The following is a 25,180-nucleotide window of genomic DNA, read 5'->3' as shown; positions in this document are numbered from 1 at the left end:
TATATTACAGTCACTGTGAGGAGCTCTGCTAAACAGTGTAATTAGTAAAACAATGTCATACACCCAGGCATGATCACCAAGTGATTCCTATTACAGTCACTGTGAGGAGCTCTGCTAAACAGTGTAATTAGTAAAACAATGTCATACACCCAGGCATGATCACCAAGTGATTCCTACTACAGTCACTGTGAGGAGCTCTGCTAAACAGTGTAATTAGTAAAACAATGTCATACACCCAGGCATGATCACCAAGTGATTCCTATTACAGTCACTGTGAGGAGCTCTGCTAAACAGTGTAATTAGTAAAACAATGTCATACACCCAGGCATGATCACCAAGTGATTTCTATTACAGTCACTGTGAGGAGCTCTGCTAAACAGTGTAATTAGTAAAACAATGTCATACACACAGGCATCATCACCAAGTGATTTCTACTACAGTCACTGTGAGGAGGTCTGCTAAACAGGTTAATTAGTAAAACAATGTCATACACCCAGACATGGTCACCAAGTGATCCCTATTACAGTCACTGTGAGGAGCTCTGCTAAACAGTGTAATTAGTAAAACAATGTCATACACCGAGACGTGATAGTCAAGTGATTCCTAATACAGTCACTGGGAGGAGCTCTGCTAAACAGTTTAATTAGTAAAACAATGTCATACACCCAGGCATGAGCACCAAGTGATTCCTATTACAGTCACTGTGAGGAGCTCTGCTAAATAGTGTAATTAGTAAAATAATGTCATACATCCAGGCATGATCACCAAGTGATTCCTATTACAGTCACTGTGAGGAGCTCTGCTAAATAGTGTAATTAGTAAAATAATGTCATACACCCAGGCATGATCACCTAGTGATTCCTATTACAGTCACTGTGAGGAGCTCTGCTAAACAGTTTAATTAGTAAAATAATGTCATACACCCAGGCATGATCAGCAAGTGATCCCTATTACAGTCACTGTAAGGAGCTCTGCTAAACAGTGTAATTAGTAAAACAATGTCATACACCCAGACGTGATCATCAAGTGATTCCTAATACAGTCACTGGGAGGAGCTCTGCTAAACAGTGTAATTAGTAAAACAATGTCATACACCCAGGCATGATCACCAAGTGATTCCTATTACAGTCACTGTGAGGAGCTCTGCTAAATAGTGTAATTAGTAAAATAATGTCATACATCCAGGCATGATCACCTAGTGATTCCTATTACAGTCACTGTGAGGAGCTCTGCTAAACAGGTTAATTAGTAAAACAATGTCATACATCCAGGCATGATCACCAAGTGATTCCTATTACAGTCACTGTGAGGAGCTCTGCAAAATAGTGTAATTAGTAAAACAATGTCATACACCCAGCCATCATCACCAAGTGATTTCTATTACAGTCACTGTGAGGAGCTCTGCTAAACAGGTTAATTAGTAAAACAATGTCATACACCCAGGCATGATCACCTAGTGATTCCTATTACAGTCACTGTGAGGAGCTCTGCTAAACAGGTTAATTAGTAAAACAATGTTATACATCCAGGCATGATCACTAAGTGATTCCTAATACAGTCACTGTGAGGAGCTCTGCTAAACAGTGTAATTAGTAAAACAATGTCATACATCCAGACATGATCGCCAAGTGATTCCTATTACAGTCACTGTGAGGAGCTCTGCTAAACAGGTTAATTAGTAAAACAATGTCATACACCCAGGCATGATCACCAAGTGATTCCTATTACAGTCACTGTGAGGAGCTCTGCTAAACAGTGTAATTAGTAAAACAATGTCATACATCCAGGCATAATCACCTAGTGATTCCTATTACAGTCACTGGGAGGAGCTCTGCTAAACAGTTTAATTAGTAAAACAATGTCATACACCCAGGCATGATCACCAAGTGATTCCTATTACAGTCACTGTGAGGAGCTCTGCTAAATAGTGTAATTAGTAAAATGTCATACACCCAGGCATGATCACCAAGTGATTCCTATTACAGTCACTGTGAAGAGCTCTGCTAAACAGGTTAATTAGTAAAACATTGTCATACACCCAGGCATCATCACCAAGTGATTCCTATTGCAGTCACTGTAAGGAGCTCTGCTAAACAGTGTAATTAGTAAAACAATGTCATACACCCAGACGTGATCATCAAGTGATTCCTAATACAGTCACTGGGAGGAGCTCTGCTAAACAGTGTAATTAGTAAAACAATGTCATACACCCAGGCATGATCACCAAGTGATTCCTATTACAGTCACTGTGAGGAGCTCTGCTAAATAGTGTAATTAGTAAAATAATGTCATACATCCAGGCATGATCACCTAGTGATTCCTATTACAGTCACTGTGAGGAGCTCTGCTAAACAGGTTAATTAGTAAAACAATGTCATACATCCAGGCATGATCACCAAGTGATTCCTATTACAGTCACTGTGAGGAGCTCTGCTAAATAGTGTAATTAGTAAAACAATGTCATACACCAAGCCATCATCACCAAGTGATTTCTATTACAGTCACTGTGAGGAGCTCTGCTAAACAGGTTAATTAGTAAAACAATGTCATACACCCAGGCATGATCACCTAGTGATTCCTATTACAGTCACTGTGAGGAGCTCTGCTAAACAGGTTAATTAGTAAAACAATGTTATACATCCAGGCATGATCACCAAGTGATTCCTATTACAGTCACTGTGAGGAGCTCTGCTAAATAGTGTAAATAGTAAAACAATGTCATACACCCAGCCATCATCACCAAGTGATTCCTATTACAGTCACTGTGAGGAGCTCTGCTAAACAGGTTAATTAGTAAAACAATGTCATACACCCAGGCATGATCACCTAGTGATTCCTATTACAGTCACTGTGAGGAGCTCTGCTAAACAGGTTAATTAGTAAAACAATGTTATACATCCAGGCATGATCACCAAGTGATTCCTATTACAGTCACTGTGAGGAGCTCTGCTAAACAGTTTAATTAGTAAAACAATGTCATACACCCAGGCATGATCACCAAGTGATTCCTATTACAGTCACTGTGAGGAGCTCTGCAAAACAGGTTAATTAGTAAAACAATGTCATACATGCAGACATGATCACTAAGTGATTCCTAATACAGTCACTGTTAGGAGCTCTGCTAAACAGTGTAATTAGTAAAACAATGTCATACATCCAGACATGATCGCCTAGTGATTCCTATTACAGTCACTGTGAGGAGCTCTGCTAAACAGGTTAATTAGTAAAACAATGTCATACACCCAGGCATGATCACCAAGTGATTCCTATTACAGTCACTGTGAGGAGCTCTGCTAAACAGTGTAATTAGTAAAACAATGTCATACATCCAGACATGATCGCCAAGTGATTCCTATTACAGTCACTGTGAGGAGCTCTGCTAAACAGTTTAATTAGTAAAACAATGTCATACACCCAGGCATGATCTCCAAGTGATTCCTATTACAGTCACTGTGAGGAGCTCTGCTAAACAGTGTAATTAGTAAAACAATGTCATACACCCAGACATGATCGCCAAGTGATTCCTATTACAGTCACTGTGAGGAGCTCTGCTAAACAGGTTAATTAGTAAAACAATGTCATACATCCAGGCATGATCACCAAGTGATTGCTATTACAGTCACTGTGAGGAGCTCTGCTAAATAGTGTAATTAGTAAAACAATGTCATACACCCAGGCATCATCACCAAGTGATTCCTATTACAGTCACTGTGAGGAGCTCTGCTAAACAAGTTAATTAGTAAAACAATGTCATACACCCAGGCGTGATCACCAAGTGATTCCTATTACAGTCACTGTGAGGAGCTCTGCTAAACAGGTTAACTAGTAAAACAATGTCATACACCCAGGCATGATCACCTAGTGATTCCTATAACAGTCACTGTGATGAGCTCTGCTAAACAGGTTAATTAGTAAAACAATGTCATACATCCAGGCATGATCACCAAGTGATTCCTATTACAGTCACTGTGAGGAGCTCTGCTAAACAGGTTAATTAGTAAAACAATGTCATACATCCAGGCATGATCACTAAGTGATTCCTAATACAGTCACTGTGAGGAGCTCTGCTAAACAGTGTAATTAGTAAAACAATGTCATACATCCAGACATGATCGCCTAGTGATTCCTATTACAGTCACTGTGAGGAGCTCTGCTAAACAGGTTAATTAGTAAAACAATGTCATACACCCAGGCATGATCACCAAGTGATTCCTATTACAGTCACTGTGAGGAGCTCTGCTAAACAAGTTAATTAGTAAAACAATGTCATACACCCAGGCGTGATCACCAAGTGATTCCTATTACAGTCACTGTGAGGAGCTCTGCTAAACAGGTTAACTAGTAAAACAATGTCATACACCCAGGCATGATCACCTAGTGATTCCTATAACAGTCACTGTGATGAGCTCTGCTAAACAGGTTAATTAGTAAAACAATGTCATACACCCAGGCATGATCACCTAGTGATTCCTATTACAGTCACTGTGAGGAGCTCTGCTAAACAGGTTAATTAGTAAAACAATGTTATACATCCAGGCATGATCACCAAGTGATTCCTATTACAGTCACTGTGAGGAGCTCTGCTAAATAGTGTAAATAGTAAAACAATGTCATACACCCAGCCATCATCACCAAGTGATTCCTATTACAGTCACTGTGAGGAGCTCTGCTAAACAGGTTAATTAGTAAAACAATGTCATACACCCAGGCATGATCACCTAGTGATTCCTATTACAGTCACTGTGAGGAGCTCTGCTAAACAGGTTAATTAGTAAAACAATGTTATACATCCAGGCATGATCACCAAGTGATTCCTATTACAGTCACTGTGAGGAGCTCTGCTAAACAGTTTAATTAGTAAAACAATGTCATACACCCAGGCATGATCACCAAGTGATTCCTATTACAGTCACTGTGAGGAGCTCTGCAAAACAGGTTAATTAGTAAAACAATGTCATACATGCAGACATGATCACTAAGTGATTCCTAATACAGTCACTGTGAGGAGCTCTGCTAAACAGTGTAATTAGTAAAACAATGTCATACATCCAGACATGATCGCCTAGTGATTCCTATTACAGTCACTGTGAGGAGCTCTGCTAAACAGGTTAATTAGTAAAACAATGTCATACACCCAGGCATGATCACCAAGTGATTCCTATTACAGTCACTGTGAGGAGCTCTGCTAAACAGTGTAATTAGTAAAACAATGTCATACATCCAGACATGATCGCCAAGTGATTCCTATTACAGTCACTGTGAGGAGCTCTGCTAAACAGTTTAATTAGTAAAACAATGTCATACACCCAGGCATGATCTCCAAGTGATTCCTATTACAGTCACTGTGAGGAGCTCTGCTAAACAGTGTAATTAGTAAAACAATGTCATACACCCAGACATGATCGCCAAGTGATTCCTATTACAGTCACTGTGAGGAGCTCTGCTAAACAGGTTAATTAGTAAAACAATGTCATACATCCAGGCATGATCACCAAGTGATTGCTATTACAGTCACTGTGAGGAGCTCTGCTAAATAGTGTAATTAGTAAAACAATGTCATACACCCAGGCATCATCACCAAGTGATTCCTATTACAGTCACTGTGAGGAGCTCTGCTAAACAAGTTAATTAGTAAAACAATGTCATACACCCAGGCGTGATCACCAAGTGATTCCTATTACAGTCACTGTGAGGAGCTCTGCTAAACAGTGTAATTAGTAAAACAATGTCATACACCCAGGCATCATCACCAAGTGATTCCTATTACAGTCACTGTGAGGAGCTCTGCTAAACAAGTTAATTAGTAAAACAATGTCATACACCCAGGCGTGATCACCAAGTGATTCCTATTACAGTCACTGTGAGGAGCTCTGCTAAACAGGTTAACTAGTAAAACAATGTCATACACCCAGGCATGATCACCTAGTGATTCCTATAACAGTCACTGTGATGAGCTCTGCTAAACAGGTTAATTAGTAAAACAATGTCATACATCCAGGCATGATCACCAAGTGATTCCTATTACAGTCACTGTGAGGAGCTCTGCTAAACAGGTTAATTAGTAAAACAATGTCATACATCCAGGCATGATCACTAAGTGATTCCTAATACAGTCACTGTGAGGAGCTCTGCTAAACAGTGTAATTAGTAAAACAATGTCATACATCCAGACATGATCGCCTAGTGATTCCTATTACAGTCACTGTGAGGAGCTCTGCTAAACAGGTTAATTAGTAAAACAATGTCATACACCCAGGCATGATCACCAAGTGATTCCTATTACAGTCACTGTGAGGAGCTCTGCTAAACAGGTTAATTAGTAAAACAATGTCATACATCCAGGCATGATCACCAAGTGATTCCTATTACAATCACCGTGAGGAGCTCTGCTAAACAGTGTAATGAGAAGGGAAAAGGTGGAGGAAGCATTAGGAATGACTGGGATATTTTTTAAATATGTTTCAGTATATGTCAGCCCTGATTATTGACCCCATACAAGTCATTGCGTTTTACTCATATTGTCATAATCTCCCCAGTTTGTTACAAGCATTGTATACAGCATTTCATAAATATACCGTTACTGCGTTTTGTGATGTCATACGTGTCTTGTGGAACTTAGGAGACAGGTATCAGGTTCCCTGTGACATCACGCTGGCCTGGACGCTATACACACAGTATGTACAATAATGATGAAACAAGTCCTATTATACTATATACTGATCTGACCTTCCCCACATACTGTGGTGTGAACAAGCTTCTCAGCAATTCTAGTGCTGACATGAAGATCACATTTTAGTGTGGAGGTTATATGGCTATTTGGAAGTGAATTAGCCGATATTCTCTCTCTCGCTAGATATACAAACTTCTGAAGGTTATGATCCTATAGAGCCCATTTCTGCACTAATGAAAGGGTCCCTCTGCTTTTCCCACTTATTGGCGCAGTTGTTTCCAGATAGACGTCAGCCTGTCCCAGCCGCAGTCCCGAAACGTTCTCTGTAACTAGCAACATGTGCAGGAAATCTGTGATACATTAGAATTAGCGCAGCCCGGTATTTCGCCGCTGGTTTCAGAGTAGCTTTTGCTGACGCGGAGTACCGGGGCTGTAAGTCACAGGGCAGGTGGATAGGCACACGTTATACCACACAGATGGGGCAGTAACCGTTTCATGCGACTACCGGGCACATCCCATATGGGGCAATAACTCAGCGCACATTAAAGTCTCTGTATGTAGAAGGAACTTCCGTTCCTGTTAACCCTTTGGTGTCACTGGCGTAGAGCAAGAAAGCACTAATGACGCTGATACTCTATCATTAGTGACACCACTGGTTTGGCGGGTTTGTACTTTTGCGCAATAAAAGCTCAAACCGTCATTTTTGGAATTTTGCAACAACACCGCTCATTGTAAAATGTATTCCTGAGAATTATGCGGGTTACCGAAGCGTCACGATGCCAAATCTCACCTCGGCTCTGTAGCTCGGCCGTCAGCTGCCGCTCAAGGTTTTCCCTCAGCTCCCTTTCCCGGCAAAGCTCCATTTTTAACTCCTTCTTTTCTTGCTGTATTTGCTTTTCCTGTACTCTGGCGTTATCTACTGCGACTTTTAGAAGGCCCTGGACAAAAAGAAGAGGTCAGTAAAAAAGGTGCGGGCACCTAGACGGACTGCGCCGTAACCCAGAGCAACCGCACAGATACCAGCTCTCATTGGTCTGCACGGATAACACACTGTACTATAAATAACAAATAAACAACAAAAATATGAAAGTTTTTATCTAACTTCTAATGTAAGTATTCAGACAGCTTATAGAAAGGTTACTCTATATTTCTATGGCCGGTTTGGACCAATGCGTTAATGTAAATGGGAACTAGCGCTGGAAATTATAGCACAAATTGCAGAGTTGCTAGAGAAGCCATTTACAGGACAAATAAAGTCAATAATGTAACATTGTCCAATATGAAGAATAAATGTCAAAGTGCCTAAATAACCAGTGTAGAACTGTTTAAAATGAAACATTAATTCTACACAGATATCTTCATAACTATTTCACTCTGCCCAAAGCGATTCTGCTATAGGACAAAAATCTAAAATGATAAAGCTGTCACTTACTGCTTGCTGTGAAACTGATGACCACACTTCCTTTTCTATGCAGTGCAGAAGCACACTATATTGTTCTGTAATAAATGGAGCCCACCTGTACATACAGTAACAGCGTGCAGCACCTTCTGTATAAGCAGTGTGTCAGATAACCATAGGGATCTGTGATAACGAGTGCGTTACCGGCATGTACATGATACTAACGGTGACACTTCTTTGTACAAGTCTGTTATGTGAAGCAGGTTCGGAAGGAAACATATTAATCAGGAGGTTCTCACAGGTAATAGGGGACATTTATTACAATGTCATATATTCATCTTAAGGTCATTTTTTATTTCCATCAATGGAAGAGAGACAGTGGTTGAGCTGTGATAGCGCTCAGTGATTAAGTAGGATGCTGAAAACATGTTAGTTAAATATGACTAAGAAGCCAAAGTCAGATATTAGGTCCCTGAGGCTGAACGACACAATGTTTCCGGCCTGTTACAGGCTCCACTTACTGTGGATTATAACCGCTCTCTGTGTACTGCAGGCAGAAGAGAACTACAGGTACCACAAAGCTGTAGGTGAGAGCTCCATGCTGCAATTTTAAAACTAATTTAATCCAAAAGCAGTGTAAATAATTACAGTTTCTTCTAAGTTTTCTGTTCTGTGCACCTGCATAATAATATTTCAGCTCTCTGGGTACACGGTGGGACAAATAAAAGTCTATTAGATCTGCTTAATCATTGTAGCACAACCTAAGTTACCAACTGTTTCATTTGTAAATTAAACTTAATAAAATAAGTTTGAGGTGTGAAACTTGTTTCACCAACAGGTGTATGTGACAGTCTTTCTGCTCATTGTGATAGACGCCATCCATCAGTAATTCATTGCAGCTGGGGCACCCTGCTCCTTCCACTATATAAACTCTCTGCTGCCCCCATTCCCCTCCTCACATCATGTCACTGCCCCTGTCACATGCAGCCCTGACCTCACTAACACATCACTGATCTGCTGATATACTCTGTGCTGCTGGGGACCCTGCTCCTCCCACTATATAACTCTCAGTCTGTGGCTTCCTGCTGCCCCCATTCCCCTCCTCACATCATGTCACTGCCCCAGTCACATACAGCCCTGTCCTCACTAACACATCGCTCATCTCCTGATATACTCTGTGCTGCTGGGGACCCTGCTCCTCCCACTATATAACTCTCAGTCTGTGGCTTCCTGCTGCCCCCATTCCCACATGCATTCCTGTCCTCATCAACATGATCCCTCAAGTCACTATTTCCACTAAATAGTCCCCCTGACTGCTCTGTGCTGCTGATTATGTGATTGGATACCGGCTGCACATAAAACACTGAATAAAAAAAGGTGAAAGTGCTGGTGCAATAATGGTCTGAAAACTTTTGCACCTCTCTGGTCATACTATACATGGATTTGCAAGGGGGTCCCTCTTACCCACTAAACACAATATACAGATGTGTCCTCACTGGTCTTTGCTGCGGTCTCGCCAAACAGCCCCTCTCAGAGAAGCTGGTACTATGAGACTCAGCTGGTGCACAGATATACAGGTGTCACATATCACATTACACAGCGCAGTCTCCCATATACAGACTCAGGAGCACACAGATATACAGGTGTCACATATCACATTACACAGCGCAGTCTCCTATATACAGACTCAGGAGCACACAGATATACAGGTGTCACATATCACATTACACAGCGCAGTCTCCCATATACAAACTCAGAAGAACACAGATATACAGGTGTCACATATCACATTACTCAGCGCAGTCTCCTATATACAGACTCAGGAGCACACAGATATACAGGTGTCACATATCACATTACACAGCGCAGTCTCCCATATACAGACTCAGGAGCACACAGATATACAGGTGTCACATATCACATTACACAGCGCAGTCTCCCATATACAGACTCAGGAGCACACAGATATACAGGTGTCACATATCACATTACTCAGCGCAGTCTCCCATATACAGACTCAGGAGCACACAGATATACAGGGGTCACATATCACATTACTCAGCGCAGTCTCCCATATACAGACTCAGGAGCACACAGATATACAGGTGTCACATATCACATTACACAGCGCAGTCTCCTATATACAGACTCAGGAGCACACAGATATACAGGTGTCACATATCACATTACACAGCGCAGTCTCCCATATACAGACTCAGGAGCACACAGATATACAGGTGTCACATATCACATTACACAGCGCAGTCTCCCATATACAAACTCAGAAGAACACAGATATACAGGTGTCACATATCACATTACTCAGCGCAGTCTCCTATATACAGACTCAGGAGCACACAGATATACAGGTGTCACATATCACATTACACAGCGCAGTCTCCCATATACAGACTCAGGAGCACACAGATATACAGGTGTCACATATCACATTACACAGCGCAGTCTCCCATATACAGACTCAGGAGCACACAGATATACAGGTGTCACATATCACATTACACAGCGCAGTCTCCTATATACAGACTCAGGAGCACACAGATATACAGGTGTCACATATCACATTACACAGCGCAGTCTCCCATATACAAACTCAGAAGAACACAGATATACAGGTGTCACATATCACATTACTCAGCGCAGTCTCCTATATACAGACTCAGGAGCACACAGATATACAGGTGTCACATATCACATTACACAGCGCAGTCTCCCATATACAGACTCAGGAGCACACAGATATACAGGTGTCACATATCACATTACACAGCGCAGTCTCCCATATACAGACTCAGGAGCACACAGATATACAGGTGTCACATATCACATTACTCAGCGCAGTCTCCCATATACAGACTCAGGAGCACACAGATATACAGGGGTCACATATCACATTACTCAGCGCAGTCTCCCATATACAGACTCAGGAGCACACAGATATACAGGTGTCACATATCACATTACACAGCGCAGTCTCCTATATACAGACTCAGGAGCACACAGATATACAGGTGTCACATATCACATTACACAGCGCAGTCTCCCATATACAGACTCAGGAGCACACAGATATACAGGTGTCACATATCACATTACACAGCGCAGTCTCCCATATACAAACTCAGAAGAACACAGATATACAGGTGTCACATATCACATTACTCAGCGCAGTCTCCTATATACAGACTCAGGAGCACACAGATATACAGGTGTCACATATCACATTACACAGCGCAGTCTCCCATATACAGACTCAGGAGCACACAGATATACAGGTGTCACATATCACATTACACAGCGCAGTCTCCCATATACAGACTCAGGAGCACACAGATATACAGGTGTCACATATCACATTACACAGCGCAGTCTCCTATATACAGACTCAGGAGCACACAGATATACAGGTGTCACATATCACATTACACAGCGCAGTCTCCCATATACAAACTCAGAAGAACACAGATATACAGGTGTCACATATCACATTACTCAGCGCAGTCTCCTATATACAGACTCAGGAGCACACAGATATACAGGTGTCACATATCACATTACACAGCGCAGTCTCCCATATACAGACTCAGGAGCACACAGATATACAGGTGTCACATATCACATTACACAGCGCAGTCTCCCATATACAGACTCAGGAGCACACAGATATACAGGTGTCACATATCACATTACACAGCGCAGTCTCCCATATACAGACTCAGGAGCACACAGATATACAGGTGTCACATATCACATTACACAGCGCAGTCTCCTATATACAGACTCAGGAGCACACAGATATACAGGTGTCACATATCACATTACACAGCGCAGTCTCCCATATACAAACTCAGAAGAACACAGATATACAGGTGTCACATATCACATTACTCAGCGCAGTCTCCTATATACAGACTCAGGAGCACACAGATATACAGGTGTCACATATCACATTACACAGCGCAGTCTCCCATATACAGACTCAGGAGCACACAGACATACAGGTGTCACATATCACATTACACAGCGCAGTCTCCCATATACAGACTCAGGAGCACACAGATATACAGGTGTCACATATCACATTACACAGCGCAGTCTCCCATATACAGACTCAGGAGCACACAGATATACAGGTGTCACATATCACATTACTCAGCGCAGTCTCCCATATACAGACTCAGGAGCACACGGATATACAGGGGTCACATATCACATTACTCAGCGCAGTCTCCCATATACAGACTCAGGAGCACACAGATATACAGGTGTCACATATCACATTACACAGCGCAGTCTCCTATATACAGACTCAGGAGCACACAGATATACAGGTGTCACATATCACATTACACAGCGCAGTCTCCCATATACAAACTCAGAAGAACACAGATATACAGGTGTCACATATCACATTACTCAGCGCAGTCTCCTATATACAGACTCAGGAGCACACAGATATACAGGTGTCACATATCACATTACACAGCGCAGTCTCCCATATGCAGACTCAGGAGCACACAGATATACAGGTGTCACATATCACATTACACAGCGCAGTCTCCCATATACAGACTCAGGAGCACACAGATATACAGGTGTCACATATCACATTACACAGCGCAGTCTCCTATATACAGACTCAGGAGCACACAGATATACAGGTGTCACATATCACATTACACAGCGCAGTCTCCCATATACAAACTCAGAAGAACACAGATATACAGGTGTCACATATCACATTACTCAGCGCAGTCTCCTATATACAGACTCAGGAGCACACAGATATACAGGTGTCACATATCACATTACACAGCGCAGTCTCCCATATACAGACTCAGGAGCACACAGATATACAGGTGTCACATATCACATTACACAGCGCAGTCTCCCATATACAGACTCAGGAGCACACAGATATACAGGTGTCACATATCACATTACACAGCGCAGTCTCCCATATACAGACTCAGGAGCACACAGATATACAGGTGTCACATATCACATTACACAGCGCAGTCTCCTATATACAGACTCAGGAGCACACAGATATACAGGTGTCACATATCACATTACACAGCGCAGTCTCCCATATACAAACTCAGAAGAACACAGATATACAGGTGTCACATATCACATTACTCAGCGCAGTCTCCTATATACAGACTCAGGAGCACACAGATATACAGGTGTCACATATCACATTACACAGCGCAGTCTCCCATATACAGACTCAGGAGCACACAGATATACAGGTGTCACATATCACATTACACAGCGCAGTCTCCCATATACAGACTCAGGAGCACACAGATATACAGGTGTCACATATCACATTACTCAGCGCAGTCTCCCATATACAGACTCAGGAGCACACAGATATACAGGGGTCACATATCACATTACTCAGCGCAGTCTCCCATATACAGACTCAGGAGCACACAGATATACAGGTGTCACATATCACATTACTCAGCGCAGTCACATATCACATTACTCAGCGCAGTCTCCATATACAGACTCAGGAGCACACAGATATACAGGTGTCACACATCACATTACTCAGCGCAGTCTCCTATATACAGACTCAGGAGCACACAGATATACAGGTGTCACATATCACATTACTCAGCACAGTCTCCCATATACTGACTCAGGAGCACACAGATATACAGGTGTCACATATCACATTACTCAGCACAGTCTCCCATATACTGACTCAGGAGCACACAGATACACAGGTGTCACATATCACATTACTCATCGCAGTCTCCCATATACAGACTCAGGAGCACACATATATACAGGTGTCACATATCACATTACTCAGCGCAGTCTCTCATATACAGACTCAGGTGCACACAGATATACAGGTGTCACATATCACATTACTCAGTGCAGTCTCCCATATACAGACTCAGGAGCACACAGATATACAGGTGTCACATATCACATTACTCAGTGCAGTCTCCCATATACAGACTCAGGAGTACACAGATATACAGGTGTCACATATCACATTACTCAGCACAGTCTCCTATATACAGACTCAGGAGCACACAGGTATACAGGTGTCACATATCACATTACTCAGCGCAGTCTCCCCAATACAGACTCTGGAGCACACAGATATACAGGTGTCACATGTCATATTACTCAGCGCAGTCTCCTAAATACAGACTAAGGAGCACACAGATATACAGGTGTCACATGTCATATTACTCAGCGCAGTCTCCTAAATACAGACTAAGGAGCACACAGATATACAGGTGTCACATATCACATTACTCAGCACAGTCTCCCATATACTGACTCAGGAGCACACAGATATACAGGTGTCACATATCACATTACTCATCGCAGTCTCCCATATACAGACTCAGGAGCACACATATATACAGGTGTCACATATCACATTACTCAGCACAGTCTCCCATATACAGACTCAGGAGCACACAGATATACAGGGGTCACATATCACATTACTCAGCGCAGTCTCCCATATACAGACTCAGGAGCACACAGATATACAGGTGTCACATATCACATTACTCAGCGCAGTCACATATCACATTACTCAGCGCAGTCTCCATATACAGACTCAGGAGCACACAGATATACAGGTGTCACACATCACATTACTCAGCGCAGTCTCCTATATACAGACTCAGGAGCACACAGATATACAGGTGTCACATATCACATTACTCAGCACAGTCTCCCATATACTGACTCAGGAGCACACAGATATACAGGTGTCACATATCACATCACTCAGCACAGTCTCCCATATACTGACTCAGGAGCACACAGATATACAGGTGTCACATATCACATTACTCAGCACAGTCTCCTATATACAGACTCAGGAGCACACAGGTATACAGGTGTCACATATCACATTACTCAGCGCAGTCTCCCCAATACAGACTCTGGAGCACACAGATATACAGGTGTCACATGTCATATTACTCAGCGCAGTCTCCTAAATACAGACTAAGGAGCACACAGATATACAGGTGTCACATGTCATATTACTCAGTGCAGTCTCCTAAATACAGACTAAGGAGCACACAGATATACAGGTGTCACATATCACATTACTCAGCACAGTCTCCCATGTACTGACTCAGGAGCACACAGATATACAGGTGTCACATATCACATTACTCAGCACAGTCTCCCATATACTGACTCAGGAGCACACAGATATACAGGTGTCACATATCATATTACTCAGCGCAGTCTCCCATATACAGACTCAGGAGCACACAGATATACAGGTGTCACATATCACATTACTCATCGCAGTCTCCCATATACAGACTCAGGAGCACACATATATACAGGTGTCACATATCACATTACTCAGCACAGTCTCCTATATACAGACTCAGGAGCACACAGATATACAGGTGTCACATATTACATTACACAGCGCAGTCTCCTATATACAGATTCAGGAGCACACAGATATATAGGTGTCAATATCACATTACTCAGCGCAGTCTCCATATACAGACTCAGGAGCACACAGATATACAGGTGTCACATATCACATTACACAGCGCAGTCTCCTATATACAGACTCAGGAGCACACAGATATACAGGTGTCACATATCACATTACTCAGCGCAGTCTCCTATATACAGACTCAGGAGTACACATATATACAGGTGTCACACATCACATTACTCAGCGCAGTCTCCCATATACAGACTCAGGAGCACACAGATATACAGGTGTCACATATCACATTACTCAGCGCAGTCTCCTATATACAGACTCAGGAGCACACAGATATACAGGTGTCACATATCACATTACTCAGCGCAGTCTCCCATATACAGACTCAGGAGCACACAGATATACAGGTGTCACATATCACATTACTCAGCACAGTCTCCCACATACAGACTCAGGAGCACACAGATATACAGGTGTCACCTATCACATTACTCAGCGCAGTCTCCTATATACAGACTCAGGAGCACACAGATATACAGGTGTCACATATCATATTACACAGTGCAGTCTCCCATATACAGACTCAGGAGCACACAGATATACAGGTGTCACCTATCACATTACTCAGCGCAGTCTCCTATATACAGACTCAGGATCACACAGACATACAGGTGTCACATATCACATTACTCAGCGCAGTATCCCATATACAGACTCAGGAGCACACAGATATACAGGTGTCACATATCACATTACTCGGCGCAGTCTCCATATACAGACTCAGGAGCACACAGATATACAGGTGTCACATATCACATTACTCAGTACAGTCTCCCATATACAGACTCAGGAGCACACAGATATACAGGTGTCACCTATCACATTACTCAGCACAGTCTTCATATACAGACTCAGGAGCACACAGATATACAGGTGTCACACATCACATTACTCAGCGCAGTCTCCCATATACAGACTCAGGAGCACACAGATATACAGGTGTCACATATCACATTACTCATCGCAGTCTCCCATATACAGACTCAGGAGCACACAGATATACAGGTGTCACATATCACATTACTCATCGCAGTCTCCCATATACAGACTCAGGAGCACACAGATATACAGGTGTCACATATCACATTACTCATCGCAGTCTCCTATATACAGACTCAGGAGCACACAGATATACAGGTGTCACATATCACATTACTCATCGCAGTCTCCCATATACAAACTCAGGAGCACACATATATACAGGTGTCACATATCACATTACTCAGCACAGTCTCCTATATACAGACTCAGGAGCACACAGATATACAGGTGTCACATACCACATTACTCAGCGCAGTCTCCCATATACAGACTCAGGAGCACACAGATATACAGGTGTCACATATCACATTACTCAGCGCAGTCTCCCATATACAGACTCAGGAGCACACAGATATACAGGTGTCACATATCACATTACTCAGCGCAGTCTCCCATATACAGACTCAGGAGCTCACAGATATACAGGTGTCACATATCACATTACTCAGCGCAGTCTCCCATATACAGACTCAGGAGCACACAGATATACAGGTGTCACATATCACATTACTCAGCGCAGTCTCCCATATACAGACTCAGGAGCACACAGATATACAGGTGTCACATATCACATTACTCAGCGCAGTCTCCCATATACAGACTCAGGAGCACACAGATATACAGGTGTCACATATCACATTACTCAGCGCAGTCTCCTTTATACAGACTCAGGAGCACACAGATATACAGGTGTCACATATCACATTACTCAGCGCAGTCTCCTTTATACAGACTCAGGAGCACACAGATATACAGGTGTCACATATCACATTACTCAGCGCAGTCTCCCATATACAGACTCAGGAGCACACAGATATACAGGTGTCACCTATCACATTACTCAGCGCAGTCTCCCATATACAGACTCAGGAGCACACAGATATACAGGGATCACATATCACATTACTCAGCACAGTCTCCTATATACAGACTCAGGAGCACACAGATATACAGGGGTCACATATCACATTAATCAGCGCAGTCTCCTATATACAGACTCAGGAGCACACAGATATACAGGGGTCACATATCACATTAATCAGCGCAGTCTCCTATATACAGACTCAGGAGCACACAGATATACAGGTGTCACATATCACATTACTCGGCGCAGTCTCCTATATACAGACTCAGGAGCACACAGATATACAGGTGTCACATATCACATTACTCAGTACAGTCTCCCATATACAGACTCAGGAGCACACAGATATACAGGTGTCACATATCACATTACTCAGCGCAGTCTCCCATATACAGACTCAGGAGCACACAGATATACAGGTGTCACATATCACATTACTCAGCACAGTCTCCCATATACAGACTCAGGAGCACACAGATATACAGGTGTCACATATCACATTACACAGCGCAGTCTCCCATATACAGACTCAGGAGCACACAGATATACAGGTGTCACATATCACATTACACAGCGCAGTCTCCCATATACAGACTCAGGAGCACACAGATATACAGGTGTCACATATCACATTACACAGCGCAGTCTCCCATATACAGACTCAGGAGCACACAGATATACAGGTGTCACATATCACATTACACAGCGCAGTCTCCCGTATACAGACTCAGGAGCACACAGATATACAGGTGTCACATATCACATTACTCAGCGCAGTCTCCCGTATACAGACTCAGGAGCACACAGATATACAGGTGTCACATATCACATTACTCAGCGCAGTCTCCCATAAACAGACTCAGGAGCACACAGATATACAGTTGTCACATATCACATTACTCAGTGCAGTCTCCCATATACAGACTCAGGAGCACACAGATATACAGGTGTCACATATCACATTACTCAGCGCAGTCTCCCATATACAGACCCAGGAGCACACACATGCAGGTGTCACATATCACATTACTCAGCGCAGACTCCCATATACAGACTCAGGAGCACACAGATATACAGGTGTCACATATCACATTACTCAGCGCAGTCTCCTATATACAGACTCAGGAGCACACAGATATACAGGTGTCACATATCACATTACTCAGCGCAGTCTCCATATACAGACTCAGGAGCACACAGATATACAGGTGTCACATATCACATTAATCAGCGCAGTCTGCGGGTGCGTCCTAGCTGCATCGCATTGTGACTCAGACGTATTTACATGCCCGACGCTGGCAGAGTTGGCGGCTCACTCACGCGCCAGGCATATCGCACCACATGGCGTATTGAGGACACATCTGTATGCTGTAAATCTCTGTGGGACAGAAGAGGATAGTTATATAGGAGAGTATACTGTAAATGGAGGGCGGTATTACCCATAGCAGTCTTTTGGTCGGGGGAAGTACTGAGGGTGACGCACCTGAATGTTGGTTAGGAGAGTTTCTACGGACGACAGCCCGTCGGCAAAGAGGAACGGCGCTGGGAACCCAGGAGGTAGGGTTTGCCCCGTCAGCTGAACTCTTTCCAAGGTTGGTTTTATTATTGGAATGGTGATTTGGATGTCATCTGCAGAGTAAGACAGAGAGTGAGGCATTAGGAACGTACCCGGGTGGTCATACACACATCTGATTCCAATAAGCACATAGAGATAGATGGGACAGTGATAGGTCCTATGTAACTACAGTGTCTGATGCCAATACCTAGCTGTGCTGCAGGATTCAGGTCATACTGGTACCATTCTGGGTGCACCCCATTCATCATGGGTGTAAGCTGGAATTTTCCTTACACTCGGTGGGGAGAGCAGGAGATGCGTCCAGTGTCTCAGCTGGAGCAGATGGGGGAGATCACTCACACAATGCACAACTGTCTACATTAGTACATACGCCCTGACGCACTGCAGATCATTAGCTGTAACTTGGATAAGGACGTAATGTAGGTGTGTATTTATTTCCTTTGGGTCATCAGCTTATCATCAACCTGTAGCCGTATTGTCCCCAGTGGCGTTCCTAATATGTACATCGCGCTTCCCTGCTAGCTCTGGGTGCGTCCAGCACATGACAGGCGGAATTTCACCCCACCCCCCAGGTTCTCATCCGCAGTTACAAACAGCCAGGGGCCGCTGCTGGATGACTGAGGCATAGCAGGACTCAGGGGCAGTGCCCACCCCCAGTCAGTGCCCACAAACAGCTGCACTTGGCCTTTTGAAAAATCTGCACTTCAGGCTATTCTCAACCAGCAAATAAATGGCCCCATCTTCGCCCCCGCATGTGCTGCCCAGTCTGTTCATGGACCGACCCACCGGGGCCCAATCCTGAGCATACGGATATTCTCCATACTCAATTATTACCCTCAGCCTATACTACCCTAATCCTATAGTACCCTCATCCTATAGTGCCCTCATCCTATAGTGCCCTCATACTATAGTATCCTCATCCTATAGTGCCCTCATCCTATAGTACCCTCATCCTACATTGCCCTCAGCCTATAGTGCCCTCATCCTATAGTGCCCTCAGCCTATAGAAACCTCATCCTATAGTGCCCTCATCTTATAGTGCCCTCATCCTATAGTGCCCTCATCCTACAGTGCCCTCATCCTATAGTGCCCTCATCCTACAGTGCTCTCATCCTATAGTACCCTCAGCCTATAGTACCCTCATCCTACAGTGCTCTCATCCTATAGTGCCCTCATCCTATAGTACCCTCAGCCTATACTGCCCTCATCCTATACTGCCCTCATCCTATAGTGCCCTCATCCTATAGTGCCCTCATCCTATAGTACCCTCATCCTATAGTGCCCTCATCCTAAAGTACCCTCTGACAGATACACATTCATATATTCTGCAGAGCAACTTCAATCAATTCTCATCTTTATTGTTAGACAAAAAGAACAATCGTGTACTGTGATTTACGTATCTCATCAGACCTTACTGCGTTAAAGGAACCAAACCACTCAGTGGGAGCACGACTTTTGGGGGTGTAGGGGCGCAGATGGTGAGGACTAAAGGCAAAAAGAACCCCGGCCATTTAGTTCAGTAGTGTCGGGTAAGTGGCACAATGGAAATTTGGATCACTGTACAATAGTCTCTGTCATTCACAGAAAAGGGTCGTACTTAGCTCTACCAGTCACATCCAAATAGGACCCTCTCATTAACTGACCTCAGCCTGGAGGCTCTTGTTCACTATTATCCATTAGAATCCTATAAATTAGGGAATTCCACCACACTGAATAACTATTAAAGAATCTGCGAGAATGTGCTTCCATACGTTTAATGGTTCTCCACCTGTTCCAGCCATTCATATATGGACAGGAGGGAGGACCTCAGAGGTCTTGGAATGATACCAGTAGCTGCAATTAAGAGCTGTCCCCATACTGAGGTCTTCTGCAGACTCAGCTAGTTCTCTGGACCAGCCTCAAAGCCTCTTTCATGTCACCCACACGTCTACATTACCTACACGTCCTATGGGAATTCTGTTCATGCAAATAATTTCTTTCAAGATCATTTCTCCATCTGGTCTAAAGAACAACCAAGATAAATATGTAAAGCACATCAGATATACTACAGCAAGCACCCATCCGTACTCATGGTTGCTTAGCTGTTATCATGATCAGCGAGCACTAGCACCAGCAAGGGCCGTAACTAGGGTAGGGGGCGCTGTTTGGGCCTGTCACTTTTCCTGTTAATTATCATTCTCACTTGTAGCTTCCTCTTCTTTTATCCCCAGCATCTCCTGGCCTCCCCTATCTCTTCCCTGATCCTTCCCCATGAGGCCATGGCCCTCTCTCAGATGCACTATATTATGTCCCTATTTATCCCCAGCATCTCCTGGCCTCCCCTATCTCTTCCCTGATCCTTCCCCATGAGGCCATGGCCCTCTCTCAGATGCACTATATTATATCTCTATTTATCCCCAGCATCTCCTGGCCTCCCCAATCTCTTCCCTGGCCCTTCCCCATGAGGCCATGGCCCTCTCTCAGATGCACTATATTATGTCCCTATTTATCCCCAGCATCTCCTGGCCTCCCTATCTCTTCCCTGGCCCTTCCCCATGAGGCCATGGTCCTCTCTCAGGTGCACTATATTAAATCCTTATTTATCCCCAGCATCTCCTGGCCTCTCCTATGTCTTCCCTGGCCCTTTCCCATGAGGCCATGGCCTTTTTTCAACTACACAATCTTATGTCCCTGGTATTAAAAAATTGGGAGGGCGGTGCCAATGCTCTCCTTGGCACAGGGCACCAAAAAGTCTAGTTAAGGCTCTGGCACCAGCCATATACTAAGCACAATGAACCGCCTGATAAAGGCATCTAAACGCTTACGCACAAATCTGCAAAGCCCGCAATTCTGTCAATGAACCCCCCCAGTGAGCCCACTGCCTACATGTACAAGTGAGTTGTGGTTGAAATGTGTATGGCTGCAACACCCGAAATTGCGTATGCCTGACTCCCGATCATTCGCAGCGGGAAAACACGCCAGATGCGCTCCGCAGTGTGTCCCCTATCTAGCCTTAAGAGTGATTCGCCTGGGTGCAATAACTTACTATTCACTTATCACAAAAATATTCAAGAGTTCAAGCAGCCTATTGTCTTATTTTTGTAAGGTGAATATCTAAAAACACTACAAGTCCCAGCAAGGAGTCCCATGGTTGTATCAATGATACTGTTGCCGGCAGTTGCTTCATTCCGCACCAGCGTACATACACAGCCCCCCATTTTATTTAGGAAATACAGTGATACAGTTGATTTTGATTTTCCTCTCCAATTCATCACCGCGCATAAACTGCGCTGAAATCGTGTCTCAGATACTGTTTTAAATGACTCATTTTCAGAGGGGGGGGGGGGGGAAGGCTACGAAAATATATCACGGCGTTACATCTGGCACATAAAAAAAGGTTATGGGGGAAATTTTAGCTGCAATTGCTTTTTGGTAAACCTTCTTCCAAATATATTGACTTTAAGTACTTGATACATTTGTTCCATTTCTCCAATGCCCTTGTCATATTAATTCCAAGATTTACAATTAGACTCCGGCAGAATTAAATTTTTTTCCTCCTTTTTATAATTCCCTCTGGGCCCTGCAAATCCGTTACAAACACGGCCGGCGTGATTAAAGAACAGGACTTAAGCGTTCGTACCATGGTGGCGTACAGACAAATTCCTCCGGCAGCTATCTCTATTATGTGCTCAGAAACACATTTGCTGACAGGGAACAACACACTATATTGCGGCAGATTGTACCTGCCTGGTATTTATTTCAGATCCGTATGAGGGGAGATATCTGTCACAACCCGAGTGCGCATTTTACTGGCAGCTTCCAAAATTACCTCCCAAGATTAAGAAAAAAAAACCCACAGCTGAACGTCGCTAAATGCGGCCACTATATCTGCCGTTTATGTGGCGCTGTTGCGGCTGTTACAATGTCACTCCGCACAGTTATTACACTATATATTTGCTATTGACGAATGCTCTTAATATGGGAATTTGACTGCGACAGTTATTAGTGTACTCTGCTGTTTATTTATTTATTCGTTGGGCTACGTCGCGTCTGCGAACAGATCTGTATGGTGGACTTCCGTCCAGGCTTCATGTACAATTTTCCTGTGTTGTAACGGTTCAGCGCCTCTGCTAATGATTATATCAGGACTATTGGGGATATTTATCAAAGGGCAATAGCGAAGGTTATTAAGCATTGTGTTGGTACGTGTACACCTCAGAAGAATGTTAGAGTAAAAGTGTTTTATTATTTAATAAATCTAATTTAAATGGCCAATAGTTTGCAAATATATATTGTTTTATTGTTAATCTACATTGAAACTTCTAGGTTTTCCCATATTAGTGGAACTAAAAGTCCAAACCTGGGATATCAGTTCTGCTGCGAATACACGAGCCAAATACGCAGCTGGCTCATGCGCATTTCTGAAAAGACCGGCCCGGCAAATCGGTAACTCTTACCGCTCCGGGCAGCTGGTGATATACCGTATTCTTCATAAATGACAGCGGTAAATTGTTCTTTTATCCATATTATCATCATAAGTGACAATAAAAATATATTTGACCTATAGCAGCATTTTGATAAATGGACCCTATAACAAGAGCTTTGCTGACATCCGCTGCATTCACCCTCCCCCTGGAATTTTGTTGCAATATTAGGTCTTGCTAAAGGGGTCTATCAATGTCAGCCTCACACTAATGCAAAATCTGTAACGTTGCTTTTGGCGGCAATACGAGGTGTGGCTATTTAATAACGAGACGATACTTGTAAAAAAAAATAAACCATACTGGCGTAAGTAAAAAATGAGAGGTGGAAAATTGACCTTGGACTATCCCAAAACGTTTTTGCAAGTTTCACCCCTCTCGCACAGACCGTTTGCCGTCACACACCGTTCGAAGGACTTCTGTCTTTCCTGTGCGTCGTAAAAATGCTTAGTTCAAAAGCAGCGCAACGTTGTTTGAGCAAAACTCCCACCAAATATTTCCGTATGCCGAGTCTTACAGGACGGATTGTATGTCACGTGCACGGGTGTTTGAGAGGCACAAAAGATTTAGTGATGATCGTGAGGATGTAGAAGATGACGAACAACCCGGAAGGCCTTACACATCAAATAGAAATTGTGGAAAAAATTTAGAAAATTGTTCAAATTCACCGTTGACTCGGCATCCGAATGATAGAAATGGTAAATAACATCGACAAAGGAACCATTAGGCAAGTTTTGTGCCAAGATCTTAACATGACAAAGTTTTGTGTTTAGATGGTTCCAAGACGTCTCACTGCCGAGCGGAAAGAAAGTGATTTGTACGGACATTTTGGAACACGTTCAAGCGGATTCGCCTTTTTAAATAAAGTTATTACCTGTGAGGAAACCTGGATCTTCCAGTACTAAGACGAAACGTCCATTAAACAGGCCAACAATTATTACCCACTTTTCTTCTGCCAAATCTGAGACCTCCTGTCTCCAACACTACAGGGGGCCGCTGCTGGTGTGACAGATTCATTTACCCACCAGCCACTCAGTAAATGATCAGTGGCCTCTACCCTTCGCCTGGGTCTCTGACCTTTAAACCCCAACCGGCAGAACGGTGTCCTCTCCTGAAATGGGAGTAACACCGCCGACAGTACCACCCTGTGCCGGAAATAACTATCGTTAGCCAGGACGAGCATCACGCTGGCCGAGCTGCAATGTCTCCATACACCAAATTGAAGTTTCAAAATAATATTACTCTCCGTTAAAAAGAGAGAGACGCTTCTAAATGAGGTGCTGGCGCTGCGGCAGGGATCAAATGCAAAAAGTCTCATATTTCATCCCAGCTAGTCAGCAGCAGGAAAATAAATAGAAATATAAGAGGTATGCAGGCAATGATTCATTCTGATAATCTGGCCCAAGAGAGCGCCGCAGAGACAGCACACAGATCTGAGCGACCAGCGAAAGACAGATAGGACGCAGAGGGTGGGAATTGGGATGACAGTGCAGCAGAGGTCACATCGATTTTTAGCAGTATTCTCGCACAGATGAGATAACCCCAGACTCCATTCGGGCCCATTGTTCACATCCTACCTGTCCCGCAAGCTATAAATTTCCCTCTCCGAGAAAAAAAAGAGCA

General features: G+C 43.4%; 1 protein-coding gene across 1 annotated transcript in view; it reads right to left on the bottom strand.

Moving 5' to 3' along the window:
* The window catches only part of LOC148481864 (dachshund homolog 2-like), a 324,209-nt gene that overhangs the window by 52,308 nt on the left and 246,721 nt on the right, over nt 1-25,180 (bottom strand). The window contains exons 9-10 of the mRNA XM_088452903.1: nt 19,005-19,150; nt 7,461-7,608 (exon numbers count right to left, since the gene is read on the bottom strand). Coding sequence (XP_088309029.1) covers nt 7,461-7,608; nt 19,005-19,150 — 294 coding nt within the window. The remainder of the gene's footprint in view (nt 1-7,460; nt 7,609-19,004; nt 19,151-25,180) is intronic.

This window comes from Taudactylus pleione, unplaced genomic scaffold (assembly GCF_031769625.1).
Source record: "Taudactylus pleione unplaced genomic scaffold, aTauple2 ptg000557l, whole genome shotgun sequence".
Lineage (NCBI taxonomy): Eukaryota > Metazoa > Chordata > Amphibia > Anura > Myobatrachidae > Taudactylus > Taudactylus pleione.
This window is presented reverse-complemented; position numbering and strand designations above follow the sequence as displayed.